General features: G+C 39.5%; 1 protein-coding gene across 2 annotated transcripts in view; it reads right to left on the bottom strand.

Annotated features, from left to right (window-relative positions):
• Positions 1-8308: 8308 nt before the first annotated feature.
• Positions 8309-15834, bottom strand: part of CREB5 (cAMP responsive element binding protein 5) — a gene marked incomplete at its 5' end in the record, with an annotated part of 353505 nt that continues 345979 nt past the window's right edge. For both annotated transcript variants that reach the window (XM_084620345.1, XM_084620346.1), the window contains 2 exons: positions 8309-10264; positions 11920-12028. In XM_084620345.1, coding sequence (XP_084476471.1) covers positions 10101-10264; positions 11920-12028 — 273 coding nt within the window. In that variant the 3' untranslated portion in view covers positions 8309-10100. The remainder of the gene's footprint in view (positions 10265-11919; positions 12029-15834) is intronic.

The raw sequence follows: 15834 nt of genomic DNA on the forward strand, positions 1-15834 counted from the left end.
ACAGACAGCTGGATTCAGCACATGCCCCAAATAACTGCAATGGCTTTCTTCCCCTTTAATTAGTTGCCTGACTCGTTTGTGAAATTATTTTCAATCCCATTCCTTTTGCTTTTCTTTACAGAGTCAGCTCGTGTGTTAATTACTGCATGTGGGCCAGGTTCTCAGGGTGGGGCACTGCAGAGAAGTAAGGTGCAGTTTCCTGGTTCTGAGTAGTTCTACACTGACCTTAGGTAGAACAGGCTAGAGGCTGCTCTAGACTACCTAGCTGGCTTGCTAAGGCTGTTGAGGAGCTGTCTCCCAGGCAAGGCTAGCTGGAGCACAGCAGGGTCTGATCACAGCCATCTATCTGCACTGTGGGATAGCTGACTGTGCTAGACATATATCTGTTCTGTTGGGGAGGGGGGGCGGTTCCCCTATGCTGGAGGGATCGCCAGCAGGCTGCTTTCTAGTACTTTTTTGCCGACTGAGCAGCAAAATGAGTCTACATTGCTGCAGAGATTCTGGCTCTGTGCATTCAAATGCACACAGTGTTGCCTCCTTTCTGAGGCCATTTCTACACCCACAAATTGGACAGATTTAACTAATAGGCCTAGAAACTGAAGCCAAATTGCTACAAGGCACTTTTACCCTGATTTCAGGCATGGCCACACAAAAGGGTTTGCGCTGATTTAACTAGATCAGTATCTAATCTCATTTAGCTAAATGGCTACTACTTGTGTAGACAAGGCCTTAGCTTTAGCTCATGCCCTCTCATTCGCCTATGATAGCTTTGCATCTGACCACACCTCAGACTTACGCTGTTCATATCAACACATGAAATGTAATACCTACAAGCCTAACTTTTCGAAACTAGTGTGGCTATAAACCCAGAGCTTTGCTGCTTTGTTGTTTTTTTTCTGTAACTTTTCTTGTTCATCCTGTACTATGACATCCAAAATCATGTACAACACCCCAGGATTGGGCTCCCAGCCCTTTTGGACAATGCCATGGTGATTTCCCCTTGCTTCTCCTCTATTTTTTGCAACTAAATATAGTTTACTTTCCTAATGGTGCTAGACAGTGAACTGGTAGTTGCAGATGTCATTCCACTAGCATGCTCAGGTCATTTATCCTGGTCACTGGTCTGCAGCTTACCGTCACCTTGTCCTGCACGCTACTCAATGTCTGGTGCATCCATGAATTTGCTATGTCTGAACGGAAGGCCGGGTAGAGCCCATTTTGTTATTTTTCTTTTAACATTTTTTTCACTCCGATCATCATTACATCAGAATTTTCTGTGGAAGATGCAATTGCAGCTTGGCAACATTTGGCTCCATTTACTTCCAGATCCCGTGTCCCACCTCTTTTGGATTGTCTTCCCTTCTAAGTTTCTGTCACCCTCAAATGTACACTCCCAGATTTGTGGATATTCATTTGGGTATATTGTGGTCAACTTATTGCCTCCTCCTACTCTGGTCTATAATCATTCATCACTGGTCATGGGTCTCTTGAAGTGAAGTGGCATGTTTCTCCATTAATATTGCAGTTAGGAACGGCATACAATATAGTTAGTTCTTTGTTGTAGTACTGTACTGAACACCTTCCTAGAGAGGTGCTGGAACAATGTGTGTAGTGGGGGTGCTGAGAGCCACTGAACCAAACTGTAAACCCTCTATATGATGGAAATCACTTCAAGCCAGAGGGTGCAGCAGCGCCTCCACACCCTACTTCCAGCACCCCCTAACCAGTGCCTTCCTAACATGTAAATGAACAGTGGGACTTAAAGGCGTCTTAATCAGGCAGCTGAGGACAAGAGAGGTGTACTGGCACAGGCAGAGGTGTATTGAGCAGCAGAAGGGACTGAAGCAAAGTACAGTGGGCTTTATCAATCTTTGGCTGGTGGAACAATCTGTAGGGAGCAGCAGCTGAAAATTAGAGCAACCTGTGGCTAATCCAATTTGCACTTAGAGTTGGATTGGGTCTCAGTTGCCCCCCAGATCGAGGAAGGCACAGGCAATATTGAGAATTTTATTTAAAAAGTGTAACTTTTTATTAGATGCATGTTGCATGGAGTATCATTGAGAGATGAATCGTAACAGTGTCTAGTGCAGAACAGGAATGAACACAACACAGTCTGGTTTTGGTTCTTTGAAGGAAACCAAGGATTGGGCTGTCTAGGACTGTGATACCTCGCAATAAGTACAAGTCTCCTAGCTCATGTTGTTAGATGTTAATATAACCACATTGACAGTAATAGTCTTGTGATGTGTCTTCATGAGAGGCAAGCTATTTTTAAAGGTTTGACCCTGCTTTTTAGTAATTTGGGACTAAACATTGCAGTCTTGTTGGACAGGCAGAGGCTAAACTGTGGCATAGAGCCCTGCTTTGGTGTCAATGCAGAACAGTCCTGCCCTGTTAGCAGCTCTCGGAGCCGTTGTGCCTCTGAGTTTCTGGGGAGCACAACCACTGTGTCCATCCTTAAAGAGAGGATGTGCCCTCCTGCACAGTCAGTGAACTCTGAAAGCCATTGCAAAGGGGGTGGGAGTGTGCTGCATGGCCCTAACTTCTCCCTGTCCCTTTTTGGGGTGGCTGGCATTGCTGGTCAGGAGCAACCTTTGGAAAGAGAGAGAAATTGTGATGGACTCTGCACAGGGGAAGGAGGCACCTTGACACTGAGATACAGCAACAGAGGACCATAAGCAAAGTCTTCTCAGACTTTCAGCTCTTGAAAGACCTTTCTCCTGCTCATTTCTTACTGGAGTTATTGCCAGGCAGCACAGGGACGCCCCTGAAGCTTGGTTTGCTGCTGCAGAGGGCTCACCCTAATTTTAAAGGATTCAGATATAAAAAATTTACTGACAAGGAAGAGTAGAGGCAGCTCATACAATTCTGCTGGGATAAGGAGCATATAGTAATTCAGGAGAAAATTCAGCCCTGTGCAGAAGGCTCATACAAGGCCTAGAAACACTTTGGGTCCATCTACACAGCAACCAGACTTCTGCGGCTGGCTTGTGCCAGGCGACTTGGGCTCACTGGGTTTGGGCTGGAGGACTGTTTCATTACTGTGTAGACGTCTGGGCTCAGGCCGGAGCCCAGGCTCTAGGACCGTGAAATGTGGGAGAGTCTCAGTGTCTATGGGCTGGCCATGGGTTTTTCTTTGCTGTGTAAACATACTTTTTGAGGCCTAGGGTAGGCCCTCTGCACAGGAGAAAAATTCAACCCTAAGACTTGATCCTGCAAGGTGCTGGGTGCCCTCATGATCAGTGGGCGAAATTCACCTGTGTGTAGAGGCCCAGCATACAGCTGTTCAGCACTTGAATCCCACACAGGGCTTATGTGCAATGTTGGACTTATGCTGGGCCTCTGCACAGGAATGAATTTCTTCCACTGATGCCAGTAAATGATGAGGGGCTCAGCATGTTGCAGATTTGCAGCCTTCAATATCTCCACCTCTGAGAAAGCTAAGAAAGAAACACTCTGCTGACCAATTTAGCCTATTTTCAGGCAGGTTATCTTCTGACGCCCCGCCATCACCCCCCCCCATCCCCCCTTCCACTCTCTTCCTCGCTCATACAAATGGATGCAGCAAAATTCGAGGCAGTGTTTGCATTTGAGTGCTTTATTATATTGGAATTGCAGTGATATTAACATTTGTACAAATGCACAAAATCTTGTCTCTTCTAGCGAGAAAGAGATGTAAAAATCTGAACTAGTTGAACAGTTTCAATGAACGCATTGTCCATTTGTAACAATAAATGTATTCAGGACGCAACAAAAAGCGTAACATAAAATTAAACATATTAAATGCCGCAGCACCTATTTACACTTATGTACCAAAAAAAAAAAAAAAAAAAAATTCTCTCCTTCCAGTGAGGAAGGTGGTTACTTTACAGAATAAAACAAACAAACAAACACAAACCCTTTAGTACAATACAAACAACCTCAAGCCCAAAACTTAAAGTGACAGCACCTTTTTGTCTTTTTTTTAATATATATCTATAGACTTCCATAGTTTAGGCTTACTCCAAGCAGTGCTAAAAGTTCCTTTAAAAATCAGTGTTCCTGTATAGTAACTATATTTAAAAGAAGCAACTGATCAGTGTTTAAATTGAGCAATATATGGAGGGGAACCCCATGAATATGGATTGGGAAATACCTGGGTCCCAATCCTGAAGTCCTTACTCAAGCAATCAACATCATTGAGTTTTGCCTGAGGAAGGGCTGCAGAAATGGTTTGCCTTTCAGAAGTATCTTTCTGAGCCGTGGTAAAAGTTGTCCCTGCCAGGGATCTTTTAGCAGGCTCCAGGGGGAGAGGGATGGAAAATCCATTTCCCCTCAAAATTTCCCTTTACTATCAACATTGGTTTTCCCCTTCTCTTGCAATTGCTGGAAAGCTACAATTTTCAGTGTGTGAAGCAGACTCAGAGGATAATATTTTGTTTAGAGATGTGACAAAAGGCCAACGCTACATTATAAAATAATACAAAGATTTTGAAATGGTTTCGCACCATGAAACTTAACATAAGCAATGTTTAGCTTGCCTTAAGACAGGACCTACAGATCCTGTATATCAGATATTACACATTGGTCTAAATATCACTGATCACAATTATTGATTCCTAGCCAAGGAAAACCTTGGAAAGGGCTCAGACTTCCCATGTAGAGAATTAATCTTTTAGCCCACACTGACATTTCAGCCTTACATTGTCTTTAAAGTTTGCTGAAAAGTAGTTTTGAAAGGTATGGAAGACTCACAGAAAAGAAAACAAGCCCTGGGAAGCAATTTAGCTCCAAGCATAAAGCCAGTGATAAAAACCAGATAACCACAAGCACTAGGAAGGAGTCACACGTGAACACAAACTTCATCATCTTTGGTGACTACTTCAGATGAATGAGCTTTTTCACGGGAGATTTTATTCCTTTTGTTTGTCTTTAGGTTTTAGTCTTTTTTTTTTTAAAGGTGCTGTCCCCTATTAAGTTACGAGGCAACATTATATTTTATGGACTCAAAATTCAAAACACATTGTATGGCCATTGTAATCTTTGCAGCTCAATAGCTACCATGGGCTGAACAACAGTCAAAGGGCAGTATAATGCACAAAAGAGCCAGTCTCCTGCCATACAGTATACAGGACACTTTGGTTCTCAGGATGAGATAAACTATAAGTAAATATACCTTTGATGCTGCCTCACGTACTTTGCATAATAAAACATTTATATGCCATCATGAAGAAGGTGTAAAGTCTAAGCCATGTTGCAGATTGGCTGCACTCAGCTTCTCTTAGCCGTCCTCCATTTGGGTGGGTGTGACAGACAAACGTTAGATATGCCAACAGGGAAAGCATATAAATGTATGTGGTGCAGACATTTAAATGATTCAATAAGGGAGAGCGAGAGCTAAAGTGCAATTGTAAAATAATATAAATAACTGAACTGTAGAGCTGAGATATTAATTAGTTGTAACTGGTTTTGTTTTATAGGCACTGTTTAGTTTTTATTTATACAAATTAAAATAGTTTTTCTTCCCTCTCCAATAATTTTATCTGATACATAATGGAGCTTCAATGGTCTAAACTAAGCTTCTCAAGACTGCTTAGTAAAAGACAGAAGGGACAATGGTAAGGCAGTATAGTGCAACTCACTATGTAATATTAGAAAAGAAGCAAGAATGGCATTAGATCTCCACTGGTGATATATATAATCATCCTAGTAAAGACAGGCTTTCCAGTTTTATGTATTATTTCCCTTTAGCTTACCTGTGCTTTCTAAAATGAGAGAACACATTTTCAAAAAAAGAGGAAACAAGTGTAAGTTCATAACTTTTGTTGTTACAAAAAGCAGATGCTGCTTTAAAGAAAACAATTAATCCTAGGAATTTCTGTACAAAAGACCTCAGCAAACCTTTCCATCTTAGATGGACGACTTCCGCTCGAGACCCTAAAAGATTACGATACACATACATCTAGAGTAGTTTATTGCAAAACTAATATTGTAACTTTAAAAAAAACCAGATTCCATACAAGAATACTGTTCAAATGGAATGTGTTAAAATAACATTTATTAATAAATACTTTATAAAATTCTATGTGAATACTACATTAATAGATTCCTGTTTAAATTTTGCTTTGGTCCTCATGAATTTTCATAAATTCACTATATACTTTTTTTTAAAAAAATGTGTTGTTAGCTGCTAAAAAGCACACTCTATGCTAACTAAAAGGCTGTTTTAAACACTTAATATTGTTGCTTAAAAAAATACAAATCCCCCACAAAAAACAGGTTTTTGACAACAATTACAGCTGGTTTTGTTAGTTAACAGGACAAGATCAGTTAACATGCTAAAATCCACATATACTGAGGCTAGTAATCACCTGAAGTTGAACCATTGACTTTCCACTATTCAGAACATGAGCTGCATACATTTAGGTATACTGCATGAATTAACTCCAAACAACAAGAAATTTTCTACATCCTCCTCCTCAGCATTGTCCTAGAAACACAACATGTCTCCCACAGGCGGTGTTATGAATATGGTTTGCATAAATTGACTCAGGGGGATGAAATGTTTGAATCACAACACAGCACTTTTGGGAAAGTATTGCATTCATCCATGGCTGGGGTTTCCAACATACTTTCTTTCAATGTCGCACAGTGAGCGATGCTGTACATAGAAATGTTTAACATGTGGATGCTTCATTTTGAATGAGAAACATGGCCAGGATACTCCATCTGTACTGTTAACTCCCATGAAATAAGGCTGGGGAGCCATTCTGATAGCTCACTGGCAGTGATTTGGATGATGGCTGCAATAGGTTGAAGAAAGGCAGGTGTATCAGTCTCCAGTAGTAGCCCAGGGAAAACTAGAATTTATCCTTGAATGAAACAGCACAGAAAGTGGATTTAGAATACCAGAACTGAAAAACAAGCTGCTTCTGCTAAACAGGAGATGTTCTCTGGAGAAAGACATAGGCCCTGTTCCTGCAGCCCTTACACATCAGAGTCTCCAGTGAGATGACTTGTAAGGACTACTTGCCTAAATAAAGGCCGCAGGGTCAGTCCTCCAAAAAGCAAGCATATTTTAAGCATGATGGACGTTAATCTGTTGAGCAGTGAAAGGTGAGTGGTATGGTTGGTCCTTTTAGTGATATACCTAATATCAATATGCGGCATGTTGTTTTGGCCTGTGAATCTTGCACTTAGAGTTACAAGAAGCAATAGCAAATAGCTTTCATCCTTTACTTATTTCCACATCACTAATAACAATTATACCTATAGGCCAATAGTATAGAGAGGAGACAATTAGTTATAATTACACATTTAGGCAAATGCATCGTTGACTTGCCTAGTTAGCATTAAAAAAAGACATAATCGAGCTATATATAATACACATCAGTCAAACTGTCAAGTTGCTGGATTTAACAAAACTCAGGCAAGATTTTTTTTCTTTTTTTACTGTAGAGGCTTTCAGTTTAACAGCTAAATATTTCAGCTGAGTCTGAACAGAAGTAAAACCAAATCTTAATTCTAGTGCAGTGTAGCTCATTTGTTTTTCTATTATCAACAGTTCTTTTATAATGTATTTAAGTGCTATCCATGCAAAAAAAAAAAAGATTTAAACTAAATTAATACTATGATGGCATTTTTGGGGGGAGGTGAGGTGGGGCAGGGATTAATGGTGAGGCATGAAATTTGGACCGATAATACCTCCTGTTTTTTATAATGGAGCTTCAACTGGAACTTTATGTTTAAAGCTGTATATTTGAACAAAAGTTTGCTTAGTAGCTATGAGGAAGCAAAACCATTCAGCTATTACAACTGGACTTTAAAAATGAATTACAGATTCAATATTTAAAATGAATTACAGATTCAATATTTAAAAGTATATGTTTGCTAAAATATAATAGAAAATCCTTTATATTTGTTTTTTTTCTTAATTGTTTTGGTTCTTAGACTATATAATCAAGTCATGATTTATACTGTACACTCAAAATTCTTCTTCCAAAAATATTTGCATAAATGGAAAGAGAGTTGTTTAAGAATATGGATAAAAAGTTAACTGAGTTACCAAGATAAAAACTAAATCAGAAATGATGATTCAAGATCCTTAGCGATTGCTTTCCCTTTCAAAATGGGCTCTAATCACTACATTGCTTCATGGTGCGGGGGGGTAGGGGGGAGAGGGAAGCGGGATGGAGAGGCCTTCATTTGTTTGGTTGTTGTTTCTTTAAATAAAAACCACCCTTTAAAAAACTATTATTCCTCTAAAAACAATGAAATGACCTTTGAGGAAAACAACTCAGCTTGAGAATGAAGAGTGTTTAGCAGTAGAGTATTTGCCAGGAGTAATGTTAATTAGCATTTGTTTTTTTAAAAAAATGCAGTCACAAACATTTATCACAACAGAGTAAGAGCCTGGTCCTGCTCCCATTGAAGTCAATGGGATTTTTGCCACTGATTTCAGTGGGAGCAGAATCAGGTCTAAACATACTGAAAATAATATAACTAACTGGCTGTTATCTACTGTGCTTTTGATGCTTGATTTCCCATATGTGACTGGTACTATCTAAGGGTGAAAGCCACCTCTGTGCAGAGGGCCAGTACAAGGCCTACCAGGCCTAAGCATTCAAAATTGGGCTTAATTAGGATACAAGAAGTGCCTCGGCCTTTTGTTGACCTTCTGCATAGGGTGAATTTCATCCACAGCATATAGCAGAATTTACAGCATTCTTGTAGTATACAGCAGCTGAAAAGTGCTTTTAATGTCATACTGGGACTGATCCTCCGCTAGTTAAATTAGGATAATAGCATCACTTTTGTGAACGGAGCTACACTGATCTATGCCAGCTAAGGATCTGTCCCACATATGTTTAAAAAATCAGCTGTGAAGAACTGGTCTTTTCCTGGTAGTTAACAATAACCTATTCCTCACTGGTCAAACTGATTTAATGGGCTATAAATGAAATATAAATCTTAGGCTATTAGCAGTTGATGATGGAACAATGTCACTGGTTTAGTGAATAGAACCTTTCTGAATTATTATATACTACATGGCTTTTCTACATTAACAATTGACAGTGTAAAAAACAGTTGTAATAAACAGGTGTGATTTGCTATCCTTGTACTCTGCCATGGACATTTACAACAGAAGCTTGCAAGGCTCCTTCTCCCTAGCACCAGCACAGCTGGCTTTCAATCGTGCATCACCTGTGGCTAAACTACTTTCACTGTTTATTAAAACACTAAATCAGGAGCATTAAACTCCTGCATATTTCTTTTTTAAAAAGCAAAAGTTCAGTGCAGCCCAGCTGTGGGTGAAGGGCTATTGAAAGCAGTGACCATGCCAACAGTTTTTTTCCACAGGGAGGGGGAGGGGAATATAAGTTGGGTATGAAGTCTTTTCTTCTTCATTAGTATTCTCAGAAGAAAAAAGGAGAAGAGAGACTTGGAAGGCGAAGACAGGAGGAAGCTTGAAGGAGACAGAGCCACAGAGTTTAGAGAGGGAAGATGCAAGGACAATTGAAGGACAAAAGAGAGAGCTTAACTAGAAGAGGGACAATAGGGAAATGAAAGAGGAAAGCAAGACAAGAGGGCATATTACCTGGGATTAGAATTTGTTCTGATATCCATGTATTATATAACCACTCTTTTCTCTGAATACAGAGTGGGGTTCTGATGATATTGTAAAGCTAACTCACTCTCTCATGTGCTATTACCAGACTCCCTGCATATCTATATAGCCTAATTATTCCTAGTTAGCTATGTATGACTTTGGCTAACAAGCTGCCGTTTAACAAAACTCCATGATTCTGAGGCCTCGGGCTAGACTGGTAAGAAGGAAACACAACTATGTACAGAAACATTTCAGTTTATAAACAAGTAACTGGTACCAAAAAATTGGAGAAAGCACCAAAGCATTTCCCAAGCTGATAGCATATTAATTGCATAACTCCCTTTTTGTAACTAAGTATAAAAGGCATATTTTAATAACTATAAAAATGAAAGCCAGAGTCTTCCAAGGACTGAGGAGTCTTCCAGGGCTGAGTTAGTGTTGAAAATGTCCTTAACACAAGGACATTTGATTATGCTACCACTCTCCCATAGCAGTTTCTGACCAATCCGTTTTAAAGAATTGGGTTCATGTCTGTTCTATGACTGGCAAGCTGACTGAGAGTGGAGCTTCCTACGACATCGCTGACGGAAGAGGAAGTTGTAATGGTATTATGCTGGATGACTTGCTGTTGTGAGCAAGCTGGGACGGGGCTTGCAGGAGGACTACTCTCAGGACCTGGGAAAAAAAGAACACACAAACTAAAATGATGTGTACATGTTGAACGCCTGTGATGTATTACAGTACTGTTAAATAGAAGATGGACCACCAAGGAGGCAGTCCTGCCAACTCCAATAATTCAAAATCATGAGATTTTAACAATAGCAGATATGGAGGGTTTTTTGTTTGTTTGTTTGCCTTTGAGGTTTTTAGAGCCTTTAAGGTTCACATTTTCAAGCTTTTGAGGGCTAGAAACTTACTCCCTTTTAAAAATGAGAGTCATGTAATAACCTGACTCTAGGAGCTGGGACTTTTTCTTAAAGGCCAAATACCACAAGACTTGTGATTAAAATTACGAGAGTTGGTAACTGGGTGCTTAAATGCTTTATTTATTGCAGCAGAAGGGATTGAAATATGCATTAAAATGCAATGCAGCACAGAAACATTAATATAAGCAAGACTTAGTAGTAAAGAATGAAATCCCATTGTCCTTAGGACTAATACTAATACTAGGCCTTATTCACTTTGGTGCAGCGAGGATGGAATCGGGCCCTATTTCCCATATTGATGATTCTCCTAATGTAAAGAAACTCCCAGAGGGCATAGAGCTGGCATAGCTGGCATATGTGCAACTCTTCCTGGAGACACCAGTGCGGGGGTGAGTGGGGTGAGGAGGGTGTGTGTGCATGTATGTTGGGGATATGGCTGGAGCACACTGAACTCTGGCTGTTTTTTGCTTTAGGGAAGTATTGCCATCTGGCATATATTAGAACAGCTCTCAGGCTGCTCTAACCTATTCTGGAGCCAGGCAGAGAAGCAGGGAGTTATAGCTATCTCCCTAAGCCATGCTGAGCAGAAACTCAGCAAAGCAGAACACCTGTTCCTACACGTGCAGTATGTCCACTTCGATTGTTTCTCTCTCTAGTTAGCTCCAGTATCTTCATTAACTTTTTTTTTTTAATGACGGATGAATATTAAAGAAGAGATTGAAGAAGAAATTGCGTACCTCAGACATACCAAGTTCGGAGTACGGTATTATTTTCATTGGAGGAAAATGTTTGTAATTTATTCCTGCTTAGTTTTTCTTTCTGTGATTAGACTCTTTTGGGTTCCACCATTACACCATTTACCAAAGTACATGTTAAGGATCCACTCTGAGGTATTTTACTGGACCCACCAGCATTGTTGCCTGTCATACATTTGTCAGAATGGAGCACTGAGTTCACTGGGGCTCCTCTGCAGGAGAACGAGTGTCTATCTGTGTGCATCTCATTGCAGGCGCAGTGCCATTGCTTCAAGCACCATGGAGTAGAGACTAGTTTTATTTTATGCTTGAACCACACCATGCCATTTTTGGTTGGTGCTTGGTAAATACATAAGTTTATTTGGCAAATTTATAATCATTAAAACATACAGTCCCAATCCAGCAGAAGTCAGTCTCTTGGCAAATGCAGTAGGTTGCCTTCAAGCAATCAATTGCAGGATTAGAGTACATAACAGTCTTCAGAGTGCTCCTTTACATTTATCTGCTCACCCCCCAGGTATTTCATTTAAAACCTTAATTCTGTGATGTTCAGAAAGAGTGGTACTGAATGGCTAGAGGAAGGGACTGGTACCTTTGATTGCTGTTCTTATGAATGATTGCAGACCATGGAAATACACCAGTTACTTACTTATATATCCTTGCGACTCTTTCTGCATGGCTGTTATTGGACAGTCTTTATGTGTTAACAATAACTGTTTCAGCTGTGCCACCTCATTTTTCAACATGGAAACCTCATTCTAGGGAAAAAGAGAAAGAAAAAGAGACGTTTACTTAAGACAGTGCCTGGTATGATGGGAAATAACACAAATGTTAAATAAAACAGCCTTAACAACGACATTTTTAATTTAAAAAAATCCTTGCTCCAGGTTTTTCTTTGATCTAAAATGTGACATTTTGCCTTTTTTAAAAAATAAAGTAATCTTATCTTGCTTGCAAATCTGGACTCTTCATTATTATGGGTAAGGCTTATAGAATCATACATAGAATCAGAGAGGGAAAAGATCCATTAGATAGTGTGGGTAGTGATTTGTAGAAATATTACTCGTCCCTGCAATTTCACGGTACACCATACCTCCCTCATCCCTGGTATGTTAGACCCACTTATCCAGAGCCCTCTCAACAACCACAGACATAGAAATACAGTAATATATAGTAAAAACATATTTTAGTGATTTCCCAGTAACTGTATTTTAATTTGTAGATTTATATAATGTAATTTGTCATACTATATGGTCAAAATGCCTTTTGGTACAAAAAGGATTAGTTTGCCACAAAACAACTATTTAAAATTTACCAAGTAGTGAAACCTTGTTTTCTTAATTAACTGAGTGCAGGGATTGGTTCCTTCTTAAAATTAAAGGAGTTTGGGTTTGTCTAAGAATTGCTCCCACCTGATCTGTTCTAATCCCAATTTTGACTGAGGTTGTGTCTGTAAATTTAACAACTCCTAGGACAGTCTGATTTCACATTAAACAAACACATTTGTTTTTTAATGATTGTCCAATTTATCTCCAGAAACTTCCACTTACATCAATCCCCACCAGCTGGTGATTATAGAGCATTGGTAGAGCCAAGGAGATTTCTATGGATTTCTCTCTTTCACTCATAGATGAAAAACACCACATAAGCAATAGAAACAGGGTGTATAGTTAGGAAGGAAAAGGGGATTCCTTTCTTTACACCTATCCCAAAAGGCCTAGGCATTTAATTTTTTAAAATATACAAAAACTAAGAACAGCCCCCCCTCCCCCCAATTCTTCTTTACTTTTCAAAACTAAACTGTTGGCAACACAAGACTGATCCTCGGCAACATTGTGGCTCCTTTCTGCTGCTCTGCTGGTACAAAATGTTCCTAATGCTGGGGTAGCCAGCTATGGGAAGCTCACTCTGGTATAGGGGATATTCCAGTGGTATATATGCAACATAACAGCCTTGCAAAGTTTCAAATCTAAGAACCTGAAAACAATTCTAAAAAACTTCACTGCATTCAGAACTAAGAAAATATTTTTGAAAAGGCACTGATATCTGACCATTTTGGGTTTATGGTGACAGATGCAAAGATGTCTATACATAAATGCAAAGCGTATGGGGAATAAACAGGAAGAACTGGAAGTATTAGTACATAAACTGAATTATGACTTAATAGGTGTGTGGCACTCCAACTCAAAGCAACACCCCAAAATACCCATATTGACCCCGTCATATAATTATGATATATTTCATACAAAGCATGCCATGTAAGATAGCATATGAAAGGTCATGATCTGCTGAAACCCATTTTTCTGTCAAAATATGTATATCATTAGTGTGTGTAAAGTTATATGATTTTGCTGTATTACACTGAAATAAGAAGCGATGAAATGGATATGACTGAGTCTGTCTGGGCAATAATTAAATTGGGGAAGAAAACTATTAGAGCCTCCCCTGGGATAGTGCTTGGGGTGTGCTATAGACCGCCGGGATCTAATTTGGATATGGATAGAGCCCTTTTTAATGTTTTTAATAAAGTAAATACTAATGGAAACTGTGTGATCATGGGAGACTTTAACTTCCCAGATATAGACTGGAGGATGAGTGCTAGTAATAATAATAGGGCTCAGATTTTCCTAGATGCGATAGCTGATGGATTCCTTCAACAAGTAGTTGCTGAACCGACTAGAGGGGATGCCATTTTAGATTTGGTCTTGGCGAGTAATGAGGATCTCATAGAGGAAATGGTTGTAGGGGATAATCTTGGCTCAAGTGATCATGAGCTAATTCAGTTCAAACTGAATGGAAGGATTAACAAAAATAAATCTGCAACTAGGGTTTTTGATTTCAAAAGGGCTGACTTTCAAAAATTAAGGAAATTAGTTAGGGAAGTGGATTGGACTGAAGAATTTATGGGTTTAAAGGTAGAGGAGGCCTGGGATTATTTTAAATTAAAGCTGCAGAAGCTATCGGAAGCCTGCATCCCAAGAAAGGGGAAAAAATTCATAGGCAGGAGTTGTAGACCAAGCTGGATGAGCAAGCATCTTAGAGAGGTAATTAAGAAAAAGCAGAAAGCATATAGGGAGTGGAAGAAGGGAGGGATCAGTAAGGAAAGCTACCTTATTGAGGTCAGAATATGTAGGGATAAAGTGAGACAGGCTAAAAGTCAAGTAGAGTTGGACCTTGCAAAGGGAATTAAAACCAATAGTAAAAGGTTCTATAGTCATATAAATAGGAAGAAAACAAAGAAAGAAGAAGTGGGACCGCTAAAAACTGAGGATGGAGTGGAGGTCAAGGATAATCTAGGCATGGCCCAATATCTAAACAAATACTTTGCCTCAGTCTTTAATAAGACTAAAGAGGATCTTAGGGATAATGGTAGCATGATAAATGGGAATGAGGATATGGAGGTAGACATCACCATATCTGAGGTAGAAGCGAAACTCAAACAGCTTAATGGGGCTAAATCGGGGGGCCCAGATAATCTTCATCCAAGAATATTAAAAGAATTGGCACAAGAAATTGCAAGCCCATTAGCAAGAATTTTTAATGAATCTGTAAATTCAGGGGTTGTACCGTATGATTGGAGAATTGCTAACATAGTTCCTATTTTTAAGAAAGGGAAAAAAAGTGATCCAAGTAATTATAGGCCTGTTAGTTTGACATCTGTAGTATGCAAGGTCTTGGAAAAAATTTTGAAGGAGAAGGTAGTTAAGGACATTGAAGTCAATGGTAAATGGGACAAAATACAACATGGTTTTACAAAAGGTAGATCGTGCCAAACCAACCTGATTTCCTTCTTTGAGAGAGTAACAGATTTTTTAGATAAAGGAAACGCAGTGGATCTAATTTATTTAGATTTTAGTAAGGCGTTTGATACTGTGCCACATGGGGAATTATTAGTTAAATTGGATAAGATGGGCATCAATAGGAAAATTGAAAGGTGGATAGGGAATTGGTTAAAGGGGAGACTACAACGGGTCCTACTGAAAGGTGAACTGTCAAGTTGGAGGGAGGTTACCAGTGGAGTTCCTCAAGGATCAGTTTTGGGACCAATCTTATTTAATCTTTTTATTACTGACCTGGGCACAAAAAGTGGGAGTGTGCTAATAAAGTTTGCAGATGATACAAAGCTGGGAGGTATTGCTAATTTAGAGAAGGACAGGGATACCCTACAGGAGGATCTGGATGACCTTGTAAACTGGAGTAATAGGAATAGGATGAAATTTAATAGTGAGAAGTGTAAGGTCATGCATTTAGGGATTAATAACAAGAATTTTAGTTATAAGCTAGGGACGCATCAACTAGAAGTAACGGAGGAGGAAAAGGACCTTGGAGTATTGGTTGATCATAGGTTGACTATGAGCTGCCAATGTGATATGGCTGTGAAAAAAGCTAATGTCGTCTTGGGATGCATCAGGAGAGGTATTTCCAGTAGGGATAAGGAGGTTTTAGTACCGTTATATAAGGCACTGGTGAGACCTCACCTGGAATACTGTGTGCAGTTCTGGTCTCCCATGTTTAAGAAGGATGAATTCAAACTGGAACAGGTACAGAGAAGGGCTACTAGGAT

Source organism: Lepidochelys olivacea, assembly GCF_965140295.1.
Source record: "Lepidochelys olivacea isolate rLepOli2 genome assembly, chromosome: 2".
NCBI classification, from domain to species: Eukaryota; Metazoa; Chordata; order Testudines; family Cheloniidae; genus Lepidochelys; species Lepidochelys olivacea.